The sequence below is a fragment of the Lithobates pipiens genome, unplaced genomic scaffold (assembly GCF_037356315.1).
Source record: "Lithobates pipiens isolate NorthernLeopardFrog02 unplaced genomic scaffold, aLitPip1_a1.2 Scaffold_22, whole genome shotgun sequence".
Taxonomy (NCBI): Eukaryota; Metazoa; Chordata; class Amphibia; order Anura; family Ranidae; genus Lithobates; species Lithobates pipiens.
The window spans coordinates 178,691,364-178,711,443 of record NW_027507784.1 but is presented as its reverse complement, the minus strand read 5'-3'; the positions used below and the strand labels follow the sequence as shown (position 1 = coordinate 178,711,443).

Below are 20,080 nucleotides of genomic sequence, written 5' to 3'. Positions count from 1 at the left end.
TTATTGCAATGTATGTGCGTTGGAGCTATGTTTACATAGTGAGCTTAAAATGAATGTCACTGCAAATTTTTAATGCATTAATTTACACATTACCACAACACAGCACAGCATAAAAATGTGTTTTAGCCCTAAACATTGCAAAGTGTATGAATGGAAGGAACAGCAAAATATATACACATTTTAGGCAAATATTTAAAGGTTAAAATGTCAGATTTCTTCATTGTTCCAAAGCCATACAAAGACCCATTACTGTGTGCTAATTATTGGCCCATCTCCTTATTCCATACAGACCTTAATATCTTCTACTTGCCTCATGCCATGGATATCCTGAATCATGCGCCTTGATCAAGTTGAATTTATGCCTAGTAGAGAGGCTGGGGAGACAACACCTTTAGGACTCTTAACCTAATTCATAACTGTGAATTTTTGACAGGGTTAATTGGGGGTTCTTGAAACATACTGTATATTGTATGCTGTCCCATACTGGGGTTGGTAGTAATATGTAAGTGGATTATCATAACGCTCTCCCCACATTTTGCTCTAGTTAACATATCATGGTGGCCCCTATTGCTCCTTTTTTTCTTTTTTTTTTGACTCTTGAACCCCTTCTTATTAGACATATCCATTTGAACTTAGATAAAATGGGAGTGGAAATAAACATTATGTGTGTAAGGGATCTTCCTCACACTGTCTTTTTTGCACAGGGTTTCAAAGAAAAATATCTCCTCTTTCTTTGAGTCATTCATAAAGATTTAAAGAACTGGTGACTACATAGATGAAGGAATCATTGGATTTGATACGAATAGTATCCGAAAAATTAATGTGTTGCCCCGTCTCCTCCGAACTTGTTTAGTTGCAATTCCACCAACTTTTTTACATATGGTCAAGAGGAAGTTCACCCTGTATCTGTGGGCAAATTGCTCCCCTAGAATAAAAATCGACATATAAAAAAGTGGGCAGAATTGCAATTGGACAGGTTTGGAGGAGACCGGGCAACACGTTATTCCTCTCAAACAAAATCATTCCCCCATCCATGTAGTCACCAGTTCTTTAAATCAACACTCTTAGTTTCTCGGAGCGCATTGGTGGTATAGGGTACCTGATCCAATATTATACCCTCAGGCAGTTCATTTATCCAGGTTACTGGATTGGGTTTCATTCAATATTTCAATCTATGTTCTTCTTACCTCTTCAAGCACTCCTTTAGCTGCCGAGTCTAACCCACTTATCTGTTAGGGACCATTCGCTTATATTTACTGCTCTTAAGACCATCTATAAAACTTACAACCTTATCATAAATCCCTCATGGTTTCATTGATGGACCACATGGTGTTTGCCCCCAGAACTTACAAGTCTCTTCCTTTACTGATGACTCTGGCATGCTTACTAAATCTCAGTACTCTCTCAAGGCCAAAAATATCCACCTTCTTTAGTCATCTTCTTAATGCAGCCGGTATTTGCATACCTGCTAATTAGAACTCTCCCCTGGCTCCTACTAATAGTCAGTGGATAAGAAAGATAGATAATATCATAGATATAGAAGAACCTACCATGGCCCTCAGAAGGCAAGAGGATTGCTTCTGCAAAACATGGTTTTACTGGATCCAATTAAAATTTTCTGCCAAATATAAAAAAAAGTTTGAAGTCTGCTCCCACTAGGCAGATATAATAAAAACTGCCCTTTTCCCCTCACAATACTTCCTCAACTATTCCCCCCCGCCCCCATGTTCTCTCTTCTTTCTTTCCAACGAGCCCGGATTGTGCACAGGACCTACTCCCGGGCGATAAATGATGTAACCTTTCCTTAGAAATACTGGTTTGGTTGAGAGGTATATATCTACAGGGGACTCTGCTCTGTTGCGCCTGCCTATTTACCAACTATCCTTGTATTGTTGCTTTCAATGAACAATAAAAAAAAAAAGAGAGATTTCACAAGAATGCATTTTTTTAAAATAAATGAAGCTTTTTTAATGTAAATATTTTTTACAAGTGCAGGATTTGTTTGTTCATACTGATCTGGACATGGTAAGTTTGAATAATGAATTACACAGTTGCATAGCAAATAACGACTTTCTATTATTAAGATTTTGTTTTCACCCATAAATACAGTTTAATTATGATTTCTTTGTTATTAACATTACTTAATTGTGAATAGGAAGGATGTATATACAACCCTGCTTTGAATTACAGATAAACACAACATATAAATCAGAAAATATTATAATACAGAACACATACGTACAATGAGAGTACAATGGGAGTAAAAAAGCAGAGCATTTTTAACAGTACGACTTTCACATACTTGGATGAGGAATTAGAAAATAGAAGTGCAAATTGATGAAGGGATTAGAAATGAGCATTATGTATCCAAGACTGTATCTAAATGCAATATTAAAGCATAATACACCCCATACTTTGTACACAAATGCCTGGAGTCAGTTCATAATCATTTCAAAATATATACGAATTAATGTCCCACAATCATAAAACATACCAAAAAAGGAAATAAAACTGAAAAAAACAGAATTGAGAATTATACATGGAATTTGTATGCTGTTTTATCCTGTTCAAGTTTTGTTAAGATATTTAATATATGCCATATTCTGAAGACAATGACAATACACATATAGAACAATATTTTATTTGTGAACTAAAAAACAGATATTAAAGTGTATATAACCCCTAACAATTAATTTTTCTTATTTGCTACCTTTTGGTCTGTTAAATATTGGATTGAAAATGCTTTGTTATATCTGTGCCATAGGTGCAAAAAAAAAAAAAAACCTTTCACAAATCCAGTGGACATCTAACTTCCTATAGTTAGTTGATATCTCAGACATTATTATCAGCTCCACTTGAGCTCTCTCTATGGACTGCAGAACATTACCTGTGTTATGGAGAAGAGTTGAGTATGATGAATTCTGTAATCCAATCACACCTCCTGTCCTAGGATGACAATGCTTTCTATCCATAGATACAATATAAAACATTGTCTCTGTAGGACAGAAAGTATTTTACTGCCAGGATCACTAGTTAAAGAAAGAGGGAAAAAGAGCCATAGGAAAGAAATGAATGCAGCAACAACATCTAATGGTTAATAAATCGCAATAAATACATTTCTTGTCCTTGGGTTTAGATACGCTTTAATTGAAAATGTGTAATGTTTCTAAAAGGAATCATGTGTTTAACTTACAGTTTATGATTTCCTATTTGTATTTAGTGAGACTTAGAATTGGCTCACAAAGGCTCAGACATAAATTTGGAAGCTATAGAAATAATCTACGCATATTATTACTGTCTCCGATAGTAGCTTTCCATGAAAATCCATACATTAGAGGATGCCATAAAGGAATGGTCACATGCACCCACAACGATCTACTACCATAGCTGGAATTTTTCCTTGAATTACTTCTGCATCATCATTAAAATAAAGCATATTAATAGAAGACATTTTAGCTGGGGAACAGCATGGCCCAGTGGGCCCTTTAGGGTTTGCCTGGTTAACAACATGACTATGGGGATACTTTTGCAGATATTCAATACCACATTCTCCAGAACAATAGTTTGCTTTATATCTTTTTGGTGCAATCACCCAATCCCAGCCAATAGCCTCAAACTCTACTGTTAATGGATATCGACAGCACATTGTTTCAGGTGAATGCTCATTACAGTCATTTCCAACGTTTCTTCTCAATCTTTTCGGAATATCTATGACCTTGACCTCCAAAAATGGATCCTGATGGAAAAAGAGGGCCATATTAATCAAATGCTGTAACCCATGATTGCTACAGATATACTAAGATATAGGCACACATACAGTATATGCACACTTTACACAGAAAGAATAAATACTTGTTCAATATTTAATCAAACATGAACTATTTATGTTGCTCTTCTTAAAGACCAACTCCAAGCAATAGGCACAGCTGGTCAGGAAACACTGCACATGCTTTAAGACTCATTTGAAGTCACATAAATACATATGCAGTCAGATACTAACAACCTCCATTTTCCGAATACTCTCTGAACTTTACAACAGTTGTGTAGGGAGTCTAAATTTGATTGTGCAGGTCAATAGGCACCAGAATTAACCTTCCCTTAGCTCCATTGATCCACACAAGCAGAATGAGGGAAATCAACTGATTCCCCCATCCACTCTAAAGAGCATGGGTGGAGAAATCTCCCCTGCTGGCTATTGTTTTTCAACAGCTTTCATCACCCATGGCTTAATACCCAAACAGTGAATGCATCTGATAGAAAGTAGTTTACCACTGAACTCAGTCAATTTTCAAATCTGCTTTTGTTGAACTGGGTGGTGCCAAAATTCCATCTGTGTATGATTAGCTTAAAGAGGAAGTAAACCCTGATGAGTTTACTTCCTCTTTCATTCCCTGCAAAGGCAAAGCATAATGGACTACTATGCATCGCATAGTAGCCCATTATGTGTCACTTACCTGGCACAGGAGCCAGCGAAGTCGCCGCTGTCCCCTGTAGTCCGCCGCATCCATCTTGTTGGTGGGGTCTCGCAGCTCCGCCGCTGTCATTCGGCGAAGCCGCGATAACGTCACTCCCGCGCATGCGCACGGGAGTCGACACACGCGGCAGCTCCATTCTTGGAAATGCCGCGCTCAGTGCACCTGCGCGCCGCTGTCTACGGCGCATGCGCCGTAGACAGCGGTGCCCGTTTTCGGGCAAATATCTCCTAAACCATATAGGTTTAGGAGATATTGCTTGGACCTACAGGTAAGCCTTAATCTAGGCTTACCTGTAGGTCAAAGTGGTTTGTAAGGGTTTACAACCACTTTAAGACCTAGAGGAATCATATTTTAAAAGACCTGGTTAGGCACAGCTCCTCCATTTTTCTGTAATTCATATATACAGTATATTTACAAGCAAAATTGGACTTTCAATGTACATAAAACATAAAAAATAATAAATTATTATTTGACTTTATTCAAAGTTTTACCTCATTAAACATATAGAAATGCAATATAAGTCTGGTAATATTTGTTACTTAACCACTTGAACACCAAGCTTTTTTTGGCACTTTTTTGTTTACATGTAACAATCAGTATTTTTTGCTAGAAAATTTCTTAGATTTTCCGAACAATACATATTTTCTTTAAGCAGAGATCCTAGAGAATAAATTGGTGTTTTTTTCAACTTTTTATGTCATGCAGTATTTGCGCAACAGTTTTTCAAACACATTTTTTTTGGAAAAAATACACTTTTTAACCTTCCTGGCGGTATGATTATTTCTGATTTTAGGTGCTGAAAGCGGTGCAATAATTTTGCATGGAAATTTGCCGTTTTATATTGTAGGTCTTCAATTCTTAGGAATAACTCTCTTAAATCTGTTCAAACCAGTCTAGTAGACATCCCGGGTATGATAAAGTTTATAATATAATAAATAACTATAAATAATGATAACAAATAATAATAAAAATTATTCAATAATGTAATCAAATCCAAAAACACTGAAATTTGATCATTTGCAGAATTGTCGCTGTCATTAGATTTAGTGTTTGATGAAGGATCTCCCCACAAATCGCTATCGCTCAATTCTGCAAGTGATTCTAATTTATTATTGCTGTTTTCTAGCTGGTCTATAACCACTTTTGACATAAAGGGACACTTTTTGGTTGCTATGGACAATCTCCAAATTCCAGGCAGAAAAAAAACAGTATTTATAATATAAAAGTGCATGCAGGGCACTGGACAGACCACTAGGGACAAAGGGGGTGTGTATTTTTTTTTATACAGTACTGTAATCTGTAAGATTACAGTACTGTATGTGTATTGTGTGTTTTTACTTTTTTGAATTTGGCGCCAATCTCCGCTCCCGTGCGTCATAATGCCGCAGGGAACTGAGTTCGGCGGCACTCGGGCACTGTGTGAATCGAGCGGAGGAGCTCGCACACACAGCGGGGAGGACATCGCAGGATCCAGGGGACAACGTAAGTAAGTCTCCCTGTATCCTGCAATGCGATCCCAAGTCTGGCTCGGGGTTACCGCTCGTGGTACTGAAATTCCACCCCAAGCCAGACTCAGGAATACCGCCAGGCAGGTTAAAATTGTAATGCAAAAAAACACAATACATAACCCAAATTGGTAAACTATAAAAGATGATGTTACATTGAGTAAAATAAATATCAAATATGTCACTCTTTAAAATTACGCACATGACTGTGACAAACAACGTTAATTTTACTATCCACCCTTTTAAAGCCTTTACAGATTACCACTTTAGATAGGAGGTTTGGTGCTAGAATTACTGATGTTTGTGGTGATACCTCCCATGTGGGATGATCGCTGTTTACAAGCGCAACACACACATGCCTTTTTTTTGTGCAAGCATGAGGGAACAGAAGCACTTAAAAAAAAGTTTTAATTATTTATTTTGTTATTTTTACACTGTCCCTTTATTTATTTTTTATTACTCTTATTGCTGACAGGAAATGTAAGTATCCCTTGTGACAACAATAGGCATGTGACAGGCACTTGTTATGAAGAAATCTTGGGTCTGCCCTTAAAAGCATTTGATTACACCAAGATCGGTGTTATCAAATACATTCGGTTAACCCATGTCATCACTTCTGGGCTACTATTATACAGAGTCCAACAAAGCCGATCTGGTCTTTGCTTGGCTCTATGATCAGCTGACAGAAGTGCACGGCTAGTCGATCAGGACTCCTTGTGAGACGGTCCCCTTGATTATTGCTAGCATCTATAACAGCCATGTGCAGTAATCGCATGTAAAATCTGGCAGGCTGGTTGTACCCAAGTTGATTGATCAACTTGGGTACATTCAGCCTGCACATACATGGTTCGAATCTTGACCAGTTCCTGCACCAGTTCCTGCACCAACCTAGATTCAAACCGACTATGGTTGGCTTTAGTCGAGAGGGAATCCACATCCAAAATATGAGAAACCCATGAGGATGAGGTAGCATACTTAGGCTAAGGTAGGCAAATGGAGCTTCAACTGTTTGTTATATCTTTGTTTTTCTCTCCTCCCCCTCACCTGGTTCCATGACCATTTTAATAATATATCAGATCTTTCACGTTATTAAGAAAGGGCAGTGGGTAATATCCCTTGTGGCCTCTTGTTGGCTGTCTGGGTCAATATCTGCAGATCAAGTTACATGCAATTTTTTTAACATTAAGGCTGGTTTGCCTACTAAGTAGTAAAGTGTAGAGCGTGTACAGAGACAGCGTGGACCATTTATGTTCACTTTATTGGGGACTATGTGCCATGGCCTCATAGCTAAAGGTTTGTTGGGCAAGGTATTTATTTTTGCTGATGGCACAAAGGTGTGCAATAGGGTTGACATCCCTGGAAGTGTCTGTAACATGGAACATGATTTGGCATTGTTGTAAGATTGGTCAAAGCACTGGAAACTGTAGTTCAATGTTTATAAATGTAAAATAATGCACCTAGGGAAAAGTAACCTAACATTGGGGGTACAGTGTTTGCCAGCATTACAGAGGAAAAAGATTTAGAGGTACTTATTATTAGCAGGTTATTTAATCATGTGCTTGGAAGCTTGTTGTATGCAGAGAATACTTTGCTTTCATGGAGAAATATCAAAATATCATGGAACAGGAAAAGAACACAAACCAGTGCATACTTAGGTACAGAGAGTACGTCCCAGCACCACCTGCTGGCATAGATTAGATAGATATAATGCATATATATATATATATATATATATATGCTATTCTGTGGGCTTTTATTTCCTTCCCTTCCATATCACTTCCTGGCCCGCCTCCTAGTTTGCTTGCCTATATAAAACACGCTCAGTGTAACCCACATTGCCTGAGCAACTTCACAGTTCTCTGAGCTCCCATTTTCTTGTCACTTGTTTATACTGTGTCTGACTACTCGTGTACCGACCGGCTTTGTTTACAGGCTGTGCTTGTTGACTACCCGCCCTGACCTCGGCTTGTCTCCTGGTTTTCCTTTTGTCTGCTGCTTGTACTTTGCACATGTGAGTGGTCTCCGCATCCTCAGCTGGGCATACCTGGGGCCCACAACCTGGTTCCAGCTTTCTGCAAGTCCATCCCCACCATCAGGGGCTCTGGTGAAGAAGCAGGCTAGGGCTTAGATTCCACACCCTGGGGTACCCTGAGTTAGAGATCTACGAGGGCTCGTTACCAAAGATGCCTGACATCGTGATTTACCTTTAGTGAGAGCTCATTTAGAATACTGTGTTCAGTTCTGGAGACCTCAGTTACAAAAAAGATATTGATAAGTGAGAACGAGTCAAGAGATGGGTAACAAAAATGGTGTAAGGTCTGGGGTATAAAACATATCATTCAAGAGAGACTTCAGGAACTTAATAAGTACAGTCTGGAGGAAAGAAGGGAAAAGGGAGACTTTTTAAAGGGGAGATGTTTTAAACCTTTAAATGCATCAAGGGGGTGAATAAGGTTCAGGATGAATATGCAACAATGAAACCAAAATCAAGAAACTAGGGACATGACCTCAAACTAACTGAAAGAAAGTTCAAGACTAATTCTAGAAATTATTATTTTACTGAAAGGGTAGTTGATGCTTGGAATAAACTTCCAGTAGTGGTAGTGAGACAGTCAACAGTAAATGGCTTCAAACATGCTTCGGACAAACATAGATCGCTACTCAAATATAAAAGTTAACAAAAAAGAAAAACAAAAAAAATGGGCAGACTCGAAGGATTACTCCAGAAGCCTCCAAACTTTCTAAAAAAAAGGGCCAGTTTACTGTCCTTCAGACTTTAAGGGGACTGGACCGTGGCCAGTGGGAGTAGAAAAGGTCCCATCATCAATGGGAATAAACAATGTCCCATCAGGACTTGTGCCCCAATATTGGTGTGCTTGGGAGGAATTGTACTTTATCGTTGGTGACATTGAGAGCAATATTGCCCCATCATTGGTGCAGCCAAATAGAGGCAAGCAAAGGGCCACATCCAGCCCCCAGGCCACAGTTAAGAGACCACTGGACTACTCAATCATTTTTCTGCCATCACTTTTCAATGAATTCCTAAAGGAACCACGTCCCTAAACCTCTGGAGGCATTGATCTAAGAGAGACCCCGGTGGATGGAGGTGGAAGTGATTCTGGTTCTATAAACTGGGAGGATGGAGAGTTTTGATTGATACATGCTTCATTCTGTCATAGTGAATGTAAGTGTTCTTGGAGCCTGGAGGGAGCATGTGGTGGCCTACACAGGACTATTATTATTTAGTTCACAATGGAGTAGGTCACAATAATCATATAAGCATTACAACATGGAAATTAATAATTTTAGAAGGACTGTGAATTGTGTGATGGACTTGATTGATTAAAATGTATTGCATAACATAGTCACAATTTATATACATTAAGTATTTGTATATCAGCAGCGATACACTTAGTTATTCATATTTTTTCTTTCATACATTTGTAAATAGGCGTTATAGATGTACTGTATAAGGGTAGATTACTGGGCAGATTCATTGAGCAATAAGGTGTGAAACAAAAAGATGCAATAAAAATATGTCGACAGTAACCTTGTTTATTTGTTCTAGTTACCTACCATGTACTTACACTCTCCTGTGTCACTGAATTCAGGAGTGGAATGTGTACAGAGTTGCTATATCTTTGATAAAGAATTATGCAATATATAGAGTTGGAATATTATTATTATTATAATACACGATTTATTTAGTGTCAACCGTTTACGCAGATGTTATGTCGGTGTGGCATAGGCTTCCCTGAATAAGTGAGTTTTCAGGGATCTCCTAAGGGTGGACAGGTTAGGGGCTGATCAGATATGATAGACTGAAGGGAGGATAGCCTGCGTAAGGGTAGGCCATTAAGAAGAGAGTTGCAGTAGTCAAGGCAGGAAATAATCAAGGAGTGAATTCGTTTCTTTGTGGTGTCATTAGTCAGGAAGGGTCGAATTCTGGAGATGTTGCAGAGGTTAAGGCGGCAGGATTTAGCCAGTGATTGGATGTGGAGGCTGAAGGAGAGGTCAGAGTCAAGGAATATACATTTGTTATGTAAAACATCAAATATGTTGTAAATTGTATATATCACATACTCTATGAGGTCAGAACTTTGTGAGGTCAGAACTTTAGCTCATTCATGTCTTTATGGACCTTGCTTTGTGCACTAATCTGAATCATTTGGTGGAGGGGGAATTATGGTGTGGGGTTGTTTTTCAGGGGTTGAGCTTGGCCCCTTAGTTCCAGTGAAGGAGACTCTGAAGGCATCAGCATACCAAGGCATGTTGGACAACTTAATTGTCCCAACTTTGTGGGAACAGTTTGGGATGGCCCCTTCCTGTTCCAACATGATTGTGCACCAGTGCACAAAGAAAGGTCCATAAAGACATGGATAAGCGAGTTTGGGGTGGAGGAATTTGACTGGCCTGCACAAGTTCTGACCTTAACACAATAGAACACCTTTGGGATGAATTAGCATAGACACACCCCTAAACCTTGTGGACAGCCTTCCCAGAAGAGTTGAAGCAGTTATAGCTGCAAAGGGTGGGCCAACTCAATATTGAACCCTATGGACTAAGACTGGGATGCCATTAAAGTACATGTGCGTGTAAAGGCAGGCATCTCAATACTTTTTACAATATAGTGTATCTTTTTGTGGCAAATATTACCAGCCTTATAATGCATTTCTATTTTTTATAGGGTTTATTTTTTGCTAAAGACAAATAATAAATTATTGATTTTATAAGATACCTTTAAAGTCCCATTTTGTTTACAAATTTGTTGAAAGTAGCAGAGATAATGGTACAATGATGCCCATGTAAGGGACTTCAGCATGGACACCATTTCTTAAGTGTTAGGCAACTGTGAAAAGATTTTTCTACAACAGAAGTCTGTGTGAGAACACTTGTGTTAAGTTCTGTGGTCATTATACAGCTATGCCAGCTATGCCAGCTATGCCAGCACACAACTGGAGTTTAAGCGCAGACACAAACCACAAGTGGTTGTACAGATGTGAAACTTTACCTGGGCTGTAAGAATGCTTCACAGCATGTCAAAAGACACTTGTCATATTAATCTGTACCATTTGTTTGCCCTACACAGTGCCTCTGTGGGGCAGCCATCTTGGCAGGGGCAGGGCTTTGCGTCCATATGTCAGAGCCTACAGCAAGGAGAACAGTGAGCAGCACAGTATTGATATTACAAAATCTCACTCCAAATCTCCTGGCACTAGCACTCTGAGACAGTAGTACTTTAAATTTTACAAAGCGAATATACAGCTATTAGGACATAGGCACAGGTGCCCCTAGATGCAGTCACGTATCAAGAAGTGTAATGCTATTTTAAAGGAGGAATTTAGGAGAATTTTTTTTTTTAGAATAATGCTTAAGCACAGTTTTATTTTATTTTTTTTAGGATTTTTATTTTATTTTCAATTGGTGATCACTCCCTGTATTAAGGTGTCTCCTCTCTTTAATGAGGGGTAATGGAGGCACCTTTGGCAAGCTGCATTGGCAATTTGGGTAGAGGGTTGTGTCATGCTGCGTACACACGATCGGACTATCCGGCGGACAAACCGCCGGACTTTGCAGCGGAGGTCCGCCGGACTTTGCAGCGGAGGTCCGTCGGACTTTCCGAACGAGCGGGCAAGAAGACCCCCAAGATGGAAGACCACCAGAGCTGTGCAATAAATTATTTTAAAACCTTGTGTTGTGTTTTATTTACACTTTTTTCACCAGGTGAATGGGTAGGGGTACATTGTACCCCATACTCATTCACATAGGGTGGGGGGCCGGTATCTGTGGGCCCCTTTATTAAAGGGGGCTCCCGGATTCAGATAAGCCCCCCCGCAGACCCCGACAACCAACGGGCAGGGTTGTTGGGAAGAGGCCCTTGTCCTCATCAAAGCACCCCCCCATGTTCAGGGCTCGCTCATCCCCACCCCCTTTCCTGATCGGCCGGGCTGCATGCTCAGATAAGGGTCTGATATGGACCTTGGGGGGGACCCCCACGCTGTTTTTTCGGCGTAGGGCTTCCCCTTTAAGGCCATACCAGGTGACGGGGCCAACGATGTGTCAATTTTGCCAATGGAGGCGGCGACATTGACATCCTTCGCTAGTCCTGGCTACCTGGAGCCATGTTCAAAATGAACAGACTTTTCTCCATGTGTGGGCAAGTCCGTTCATTTAAAAGTCCAGCAGACTAGCACACAGACGCCTGGATTGTCTGCTGGACTGCCGAGTCCAGCGAACAATTTTGAGTCAAAACTTATTTCTAAGTCCGCCGGACTTTTGAGAAAGAAAAGTCAGCCGGAGCCCACACACGGCTGGATTGACCAAGTCCGCCGAATAGTCTGATCGTGTGTATCAGATCCACTATCCATCAGGTACACTAGCAGATAACAAATTAAAGCCAAACTACTGCTAACACTTTCTAGGTAATTAGAGCAACAGTTTCTTTCCAACTGGGGTAAAGGTTTTACATACTTATTTATCGGCTTATAACACGCACAGTCATATAACATGCACCTTCACTTTAAGAGGGAAGTTTCAAGAAAAAACGTACATTTTGAATAAAAAAACTTTGAAGCAAAATAAGGATCAGTGTCCATCTGCAGCCTCACCATTGCCCATCTGCAGCCTGATCAATGTCCATATGCAGCCTTACAAGTGCCATCAATGCAGCATCATCATTGCCATCAATGCAGCCTCACCATTGCCATCAATGCAGTTTCACGACAGATTACTACTGCCTTGGATGGGACAGGGAGAGGGGCGGGACAAGTGCAGACAGATTACATCCAGTGAGAATCTCCTGTTTACCCAGCAGCCTCTTTAATACAAAGCCTCACCTTTTATGATAGACAGAACAGTGGTCCAATGCCGGCCCAGGAGACTTCCTATTACAGAGTAAACAGGAGATTCTCACTGTATGTAATCTGATGGTGCTCATCCCCCCCCCTCCGAGGCAGCCAAAATTATAGTATCGGCATATAACACGCATATGCTATTTGCACCCGATTTTCAGGGTGAAAAAGTGAGTGTTATACGCCAATAAATACAGTAATTAGTTAAATCTGACCATTGTAGGCACCTCTGACAGTGTTAAATGGTCTGTCTGAACCTTCTAACTGCCACTTTTGCTAGACAAGTTGGTCTGATAAAGAAGGTTGAAAAATAACAATATTACTTGCTGGATCAAAAGGGGAAAATAAAGGCAAAATGCCTAAAAGGAGAAAGCTAGTGCAATTACCACATCTAATGCCCTGTACACACGGTCGAACATTCCGACCACAAAATCCGTTGCATTCTGGTGTTGCATACACACGGTCGTTCGGAACGTGGTGACGTTCGTTGCGTACGACGGGACTACGTAGAGGCTAGTAGCCAATAGCTTTGGTCTCGTAATTTGATCTGAGCATTTTGTCCGTCCGACCGTGTGTACAGGGCATTAGAATTGGTAAGCTGCAATATAATGCATATTTGTTTTTGACTTTAATACTACTTCAAGATAAATATAGCCTTTCGGTGGGACTAGAGAAGCTATAATTAAAGGGAATGTTCTTTTCTCTCTTTTTTTGCTTCTTTTTAGTCAGGTAAAGATAGAAATATATCAAAAAAAAAAAAAAAGATTCATATTTACCATTGCAATCAGATGGAAATGAACACAAACCTAGTACATCTGGGTTTCATAAGGCTGACTTACAACCTTGTTGCAAATAGCCTTGAATAGCCTTTGTTTTGAATACACCTTAATAGCACGATATCAGACTACATACACTGAGCTGAATTGTTCATATGATGGATATACCTCGATCCAGGTGGACCTATTGGTAAAAGTATCATCTGCTGCTCCAAATCTTGTTACTATGTGATACACAAGCACCATGAGGTAATGAAAAGTCCACCACTGAGTAGAGGGTCACTGGTTGACACAGGGTGTTGCTGGGGTCCCTGGAGATACAGAAATCAATGAAGCCAAAGTTGCACACAGGGGTCACGGGGTTCGCTGAAAACACAGACATAATTGGAAACACAGGAGTCAAAGGGATCATGGGAGTCACAGGAGACACAGAAGTCACAAGGGTCACTAGTGTCACTGGAGGCACAGGGATGCAGGTTTCACTGAAGAAACAGGAGTGCAGGGGTGGCTTAGTGCACAGGGATACACGAGTGAGAATTGCACAAGGGTTACAGTCACAGGAAGCATGAGGAACACCAGAGGGAGATACAGGAGATCCTCTTGGCTTAGGCATAGCAACATGTTGCTTTAACCCCAGACTGCATGTCACTTCACTATTTGAAGGCTGCACCATTTAGAAGAGATATCAGAAGTGCCAAAGATCACATGTCAGGTAAGAGACCTTCACTGGAAAGGCTGGTTTTAAAGAAAATCAGATTTATTTTTATTTTTTACCAGGAACATAACAGATGCAGAAAGGATCCTTCTTCAGGGCCAAAGCCCTTCCAGGTATTTAGGTCTGTGAGAAACATTGGAGTTTATTATTTGGTGAGCCTCATTACCTTGAAATGGATGTACTACCTGAAAACCTACCTCCAGATCCTGCAGACCCAAGGGATCAAATATAGATGGGGGTTCCTCTTTAAGCTATCATTTTTTCATCTGGGTCGCCAGTTCCACACATCCTCTCCCTCTGACTTGAAATGCCATTTCCAGGAATTGCAGCTGGAGCTACCATCTTCCCAAGGAGAAGCTTCTTATTTTTCTTCCTGACTCAGATCCTCCCACCCCCTTCGCCAGGCCTCCCAGCCCGCCCAAAGGTCTCAACCTGGTTCGCAGGCTTTGCGTGACTTGCAGGCCCAAAGATTTAAAGTGGGCCCTAAGGACTGATGACATGTACCTCTCATGCTGACGGTTTCACAAACAAAAGTAACAGATGATGCCAAGGAACCCTAAGCCTGCCGTCTACTGCTCTCGGTTCTATGCTATGTGTAGCATTCACTGAGGCCCAGCATGCTGTTACTGAGTCTACTATAGACAGAACTGTTCCCACTGATGCTTGTTTTTTCATTTGCTTGAACTTGAACTTACACTCAACTCGTTGAAAGAAGTTCACAGAATAGGGCCCCCCCGAGGCACCCCAATTGCGAGATGGTATCTCCGGGTCACGTGGGCCTGAATGCTGCTAGATGTTCAGTCTTTAATCTGGCATGACACTTTGGTCCCTTTTGTAGAGGTCCTACGTGGTGGCCCCAGGGTTTTCATCTGGCCGCCTGCTGCCACCACTGCAAAAGGGTGCTGCCACACCTTGCCAGCCAGCGGAATGACAGGACTCTACGACAGGTTCTATTTGTTCTATTTTGCTCTATTTTTTGTATTACCTGATACAAGCTTGCTCATTCTCTCAGGTCTCTGGTAGCTCTTTATGTGATGTTAGTGCTGTGATTTACATTTTTTATAGAAACTGCTTGTCTCTCCCTTTTTATAAGTTTGGTAGTTGTAGGACTACCTCAATATTGTTTTGGTCGCTCGCCCACCTTGGGCCCCCTCGAAAGTAGGATAAAATGCAATCATATGTTTTAGGATGTTTGTGTTAATCTTTAGTGCCTTAGACGGTGCACCAATTTTTGTGCTTATAGATCTACAGTTGATTTCACTAAATAACAATGCCGAGTGGTTCCGCGGACCACTGCTCCCCCCATATGTTGGCCCTTGGTTAGTTCTGGCTATTATATGTACTACAGTATGCCCTTCTACCTTGTTTTCTTTGTTTCATTTCCCTCTCATTTCCTCCCTTTTTCTTTTTCTAAGGTCCTCGCGGTGGGTAAGCTTAGTTGTTTTATGGTTAACTTCCCATGTACCATGACAGTTAATTGGTTGTCCCTGAATGTGCAGGGAATTAACTCCCCCAAAAAAGGGTTAAAGTTTTTAAATATCTTAAACAACAAAAAGTGGACATAGCATGCCTAGAGGAGCCCAATTTCTCATCCTCTTCATCCTAAGTAATTTAATGCCCTGTATCCTCAAGTCTTCCTGGCTAATGGGCTGACTAAACAGAGGGGTGTTTTTAATAGCCATACACAAGTCGGTCCCCTTCAGTTGCAGTAGGGAGTTTGCAGACCCACATGGTAGGTACCTTTTGCTACAAGGTTCTATTCAGGACATGGAGGTCACCATCCTAACTTATTATGCTCCAAATAATAACCTTTCCTCTCCCATATCTGCTCTTTGTTGAAGTCCCACCAAAGAAGCACTCTCGTCCTAGCGGGAGACTCTAATGTTATGCTGAACCCTGCTTTGTATAAGTACTCCTCAGAACACAAAGCTCCATCACCTGATACTAAAAAGTTTATGCCTTCTCTACAAAGTCATGACCTGGTAGATATCTGGAGGCAGCTTCACCCCATTGGTAGGGACTATACCCATTACTCCCATTCCCATCATTCCCATTGCAGAATTGACCATATGTTTGTTTTGTGAAAACATCTCCCTCTGGTAGTGTCTGCTTCTATTCTGGCAGCACCCTGGACAGACCATGTCCCTGTTTTGGTTGTATGCCACTCACTACTCAGCAAACCGCAATATTCCCCTACTATGAATGACTCACTCTTATCTTTTAAGGAAGTCCTCATTGAAATTACTCAAGCCTCAGTGGATTATTTCAGTCTTAGCACTGGGTCTGTCTCCTCCCCAGTGATTCTCTGGGAAACATACAAAGTGGTCCTTAGGGGGCAGGTAATCCAACTGGCAGCAAAACGCAAGCGAGAACGAATATCACTGCGGCGCTCCTTAGAAGCACGCCTAGACTCCCTATCCACAACTTTTAAATAATTCCCTACTCCGGCTAACTGTAAACTATTAGATGGGGCGTGTACAGAACCAGGACCAAGATATACAGCTACGGAACTACTGCAGGGCATAAAACTGAAAGTAGACAAACGGCCAGGCCTGGATGGTTTCACGGCTCTTTATTATAAGAAATTAGCAGTCGTTTTAGCCCCCCACCTAACGATTATGTTCAACACAGTAAAAGATGGCCATGCACTCACTCCTAATCTCTTAACTGCCAATATTTTTATGATTCCAAAACCTGACCGTGACCACTCGTCTTGGGCCAACTTTAGGCCCATCTCGCTTATTAATGTGGACATTAAAATATTTGACCAAGATCCTGGCCAATCGTTTAAACTCCTTCTTACCACACCTGACTAAAAAGGACCAGGTGGGATTCATCCCGGGGCAACAGGCAGAAGACGCTATTAGACGAATAATACAACTTCAGCCCATAGCCCACTTACACTCTGACCCCCTTTGAGAGCTTCTGTAGAGCCAGACCCTAAACTCAGATTTAATATCACTGATTTACTCCTCTATTATTACCTCTAAGAAATCACCGACATGGCCCTATAACCTCCAATGGGAAAGGGATCTAGGAAAACAGCTAGATCCGGAGGACTGGCAGGCCATGACTTTAACGATATCCAAATGCTCAAAGAATGTTCTCTTTTTAGAAAATGCCTACAAGGTGCTTTGCAAGTGGTACTACACACCGGCTAGACTGGCCCGTTTCATTCCAGCCTACCCTCCCTTATGTTTCTGAGGGTGCTCCCAGGAGGACACTATGACGCACATCTGGTGGACTTGTCCAAGGGTACGCAGGTTATGGATCAAAGTTTACACCCTCCTCCGAAACATACTCCATGCTGACCTCAAAAAAGACCCATACAAAGCTCTTCTCTGCAACCCCATTGCAGAATTGCTTCGCCCGGAGCGCAACCTGGCTCTGCACCTCTTTACTGCAACCAAACTGACGAATGCAAGGGAATGGAAGACACCAGTACCAGTACTAAGTTTGAGGCGGTTAAAAAAACGCATGGATGACATAATGATTAACAAAAATCTGCCTGCTGTCCTTTCGGACACCCATGATAAGTTTGTACGGGTATGCCGGCCTTGGGTTGAGTATAAAAAAAAACACTAATTTGACACCACCCTTCTTCAGATCTAATGTGCTTTTGCTGCCCATCGCGAGGACCCACCCCCCACTTCTCCCCCTCCTCTTGACCCTTTCATTCCTGGCTAATCTCAGACCCTGCTTCTTCTTTAACCCCCCTTTCAGTACTCTTACTTCTCAGTCTTACCTAAGAATCCATCAGGCCACCAGGCATAGTCATGGATGAGTTAGTTACATGGATAGAGACCCAGGACTATTCACAGTTAGGCCCCCATTAAGATAGACTCTTTAAATATTGTTAAATATCGGACACTTATGGGACCTTAGTGTCTCTAACTGTCTTCATGTTTCCAACTTACAATTGTTTTCAACCTCTGTTTAATTTTTATTGTTTTGTTTTTCTCTGATTTACTAGCATTCTTACTTTATTCATAATATCCTAAACCAGGGGTCTTCAAACTATGGCCCTCCAGTTGTTCAGGAACTACAATTACCATCATGCCTAGTCGTGTCTGTGAATGTTAGAGTTTTACAATGCTTCATGGGATGTGTAGTTCCGCAACAGCTGGATGGACGTAGTTTGAGGATCCCTGTCCTAAACCTTCTGTTATGTTCAACCATGTATTCACTATACTGTCAAGCTGTGAAATTACTATGGTTATTAATAAAATTCTTTGTATGTAAAAGAAATGGATTTACTAAAGGAGTGGTTCTAGATGAAGGGTGAAAGAATTTATTCAGGACCAGAATTTTGAGTAGTGCAACATGAAGGGATTCAGTAACCTGAGATGTGGAGGCAAATTAAGTTTGCAATAGACTAGATTGATCTTGCAGTGAATACATAAGGCCCAATATCAGATAGGGGAAGCTTTTTGAAGGAGATCTTAAAGTGAAGTTCCACACATTTTTTCGTTTATTAAAAGTCTGCAGCTACAAAAAGTGTAGCTGCTGACTTTTAATGAACAGACACTCACCTGTCCTACAGTCCAGCGATGCGGCCGCCCGGAGCCTTGCTCCTCTCCCCCTCCACTCGGCCGGCTCTGCCATAGCCACTGTGGGCACCCGGCCGTGACAGCTTTTGGCTTCACGGCCAGGCATGCACTGTGCATGTGTGAGTCATGCTGGGCTCTGCTAGTGGCCAGGCAATCTTCTGGGACCTGTCACGTGTCCCAGAAGATTGCTGGCAGGGAGGGGCCGTCTATGGGGAGAGGAGGAGTTGCCTAGGCGGCCAAGAGCAGGAAGAAGAAAGTGGGACAGGAAGTCCCACGTTAAACTAAGTACCCACTCCTCACCCCCTGACATGCCACATTTGGCATGTCATTTTTTTTGAGGGGAGGAGTGCTTAAAGGAGAAGTTCCACATTTATTCTAGGAGACCAAAAGTGGGGAGGGGGAGAGAAGAACAACAACCATAGTGTAGCATGTAAAGTGTAATTTTAATTGAAAATATAAAAAAGCACTCACAAAGATAAAATAGAGCTCAGCATGACAGTCAGATAGTCTCTGGGACGAAGATCAGACACGCAACCAGAATGTCTTGCCTTGGCACCCGGCAAGGGAGTGGAGATGGAAAGGAAGCAGGGAATAGCTGTCACTAGAGAGCCAAAGCCATGTATGGAACACAAGACCCAGAATATGAAACCACCTTATGTAGTAGGAAAATGCTGGATCTGGAACAGGAATGAGTTTCTGTCAGAAACCATGAATCCGACTGAGACAGAAGTACAGTTAAATCACACTTGTTTAATAATAATAAAAAAAAGGTAAAAATGTAAACATATTCAAAAAATAGCCAGAGTTCAGGAACTGGAACAGATAGTCAGGCAAGCCAAAACGTCAGGGAGCCAGAGACGAGCGTAGTAGAACAGCAAGCAGGATCTGGAGCCAGAAGGAATGGCAGCCAAGCAAGTCTTTAACAGGAACACAGGAGAGCGTCTCTAGAAATGTGACCATGGCAAAGGCAGAGATCATCTGTACTGGACTGCTTAAGTAGGTAGGACTGACGAGCAGGATATCATCAACAGGTGAGTCACTGTGGAGAGATAGGAGCTGGCAATTAGCCGACAGCTAAGCGGCCAGCTTTGAGAACAAAGGGCTGAGCCCAGCCCTGACAGTACCCCCTCCTCAATGCCCCCTCTCCCTCGGAGGACCACCAGGCTTGAGGGGAAATGTCTATGGAAATCATGAAGGAGGACCAGGGC

At 41.5% G+C, this 20,080-nt stretch overlaps 1 protein-coding gene across 1 annotated transcript in view; it reads right to left on the bottom strand.

The window, feature by feature from the left end:
- Positions 1-1,948: 1,948 nt before the first annotated feature.
- The window catches only part of LOC143924388 (growth/differentiation factor 8-like), a 58,636-nt gene continuing 40,504 nt past the window's right edge, over positions 1,949-20,080 (bottom strand). Inside the window, exon 3 of the mRNA XM_077448680.1 lies at positions 1,949-3,736. Coding sequence (XP_077304806.1) covers positions 3,356-3,736 — 381 coding nt within the window. The 3' untranslated portion in view covers positions 1,949-3,355. The remainder of the gene's footprint in view (positions 3,737-20,080) is intronic.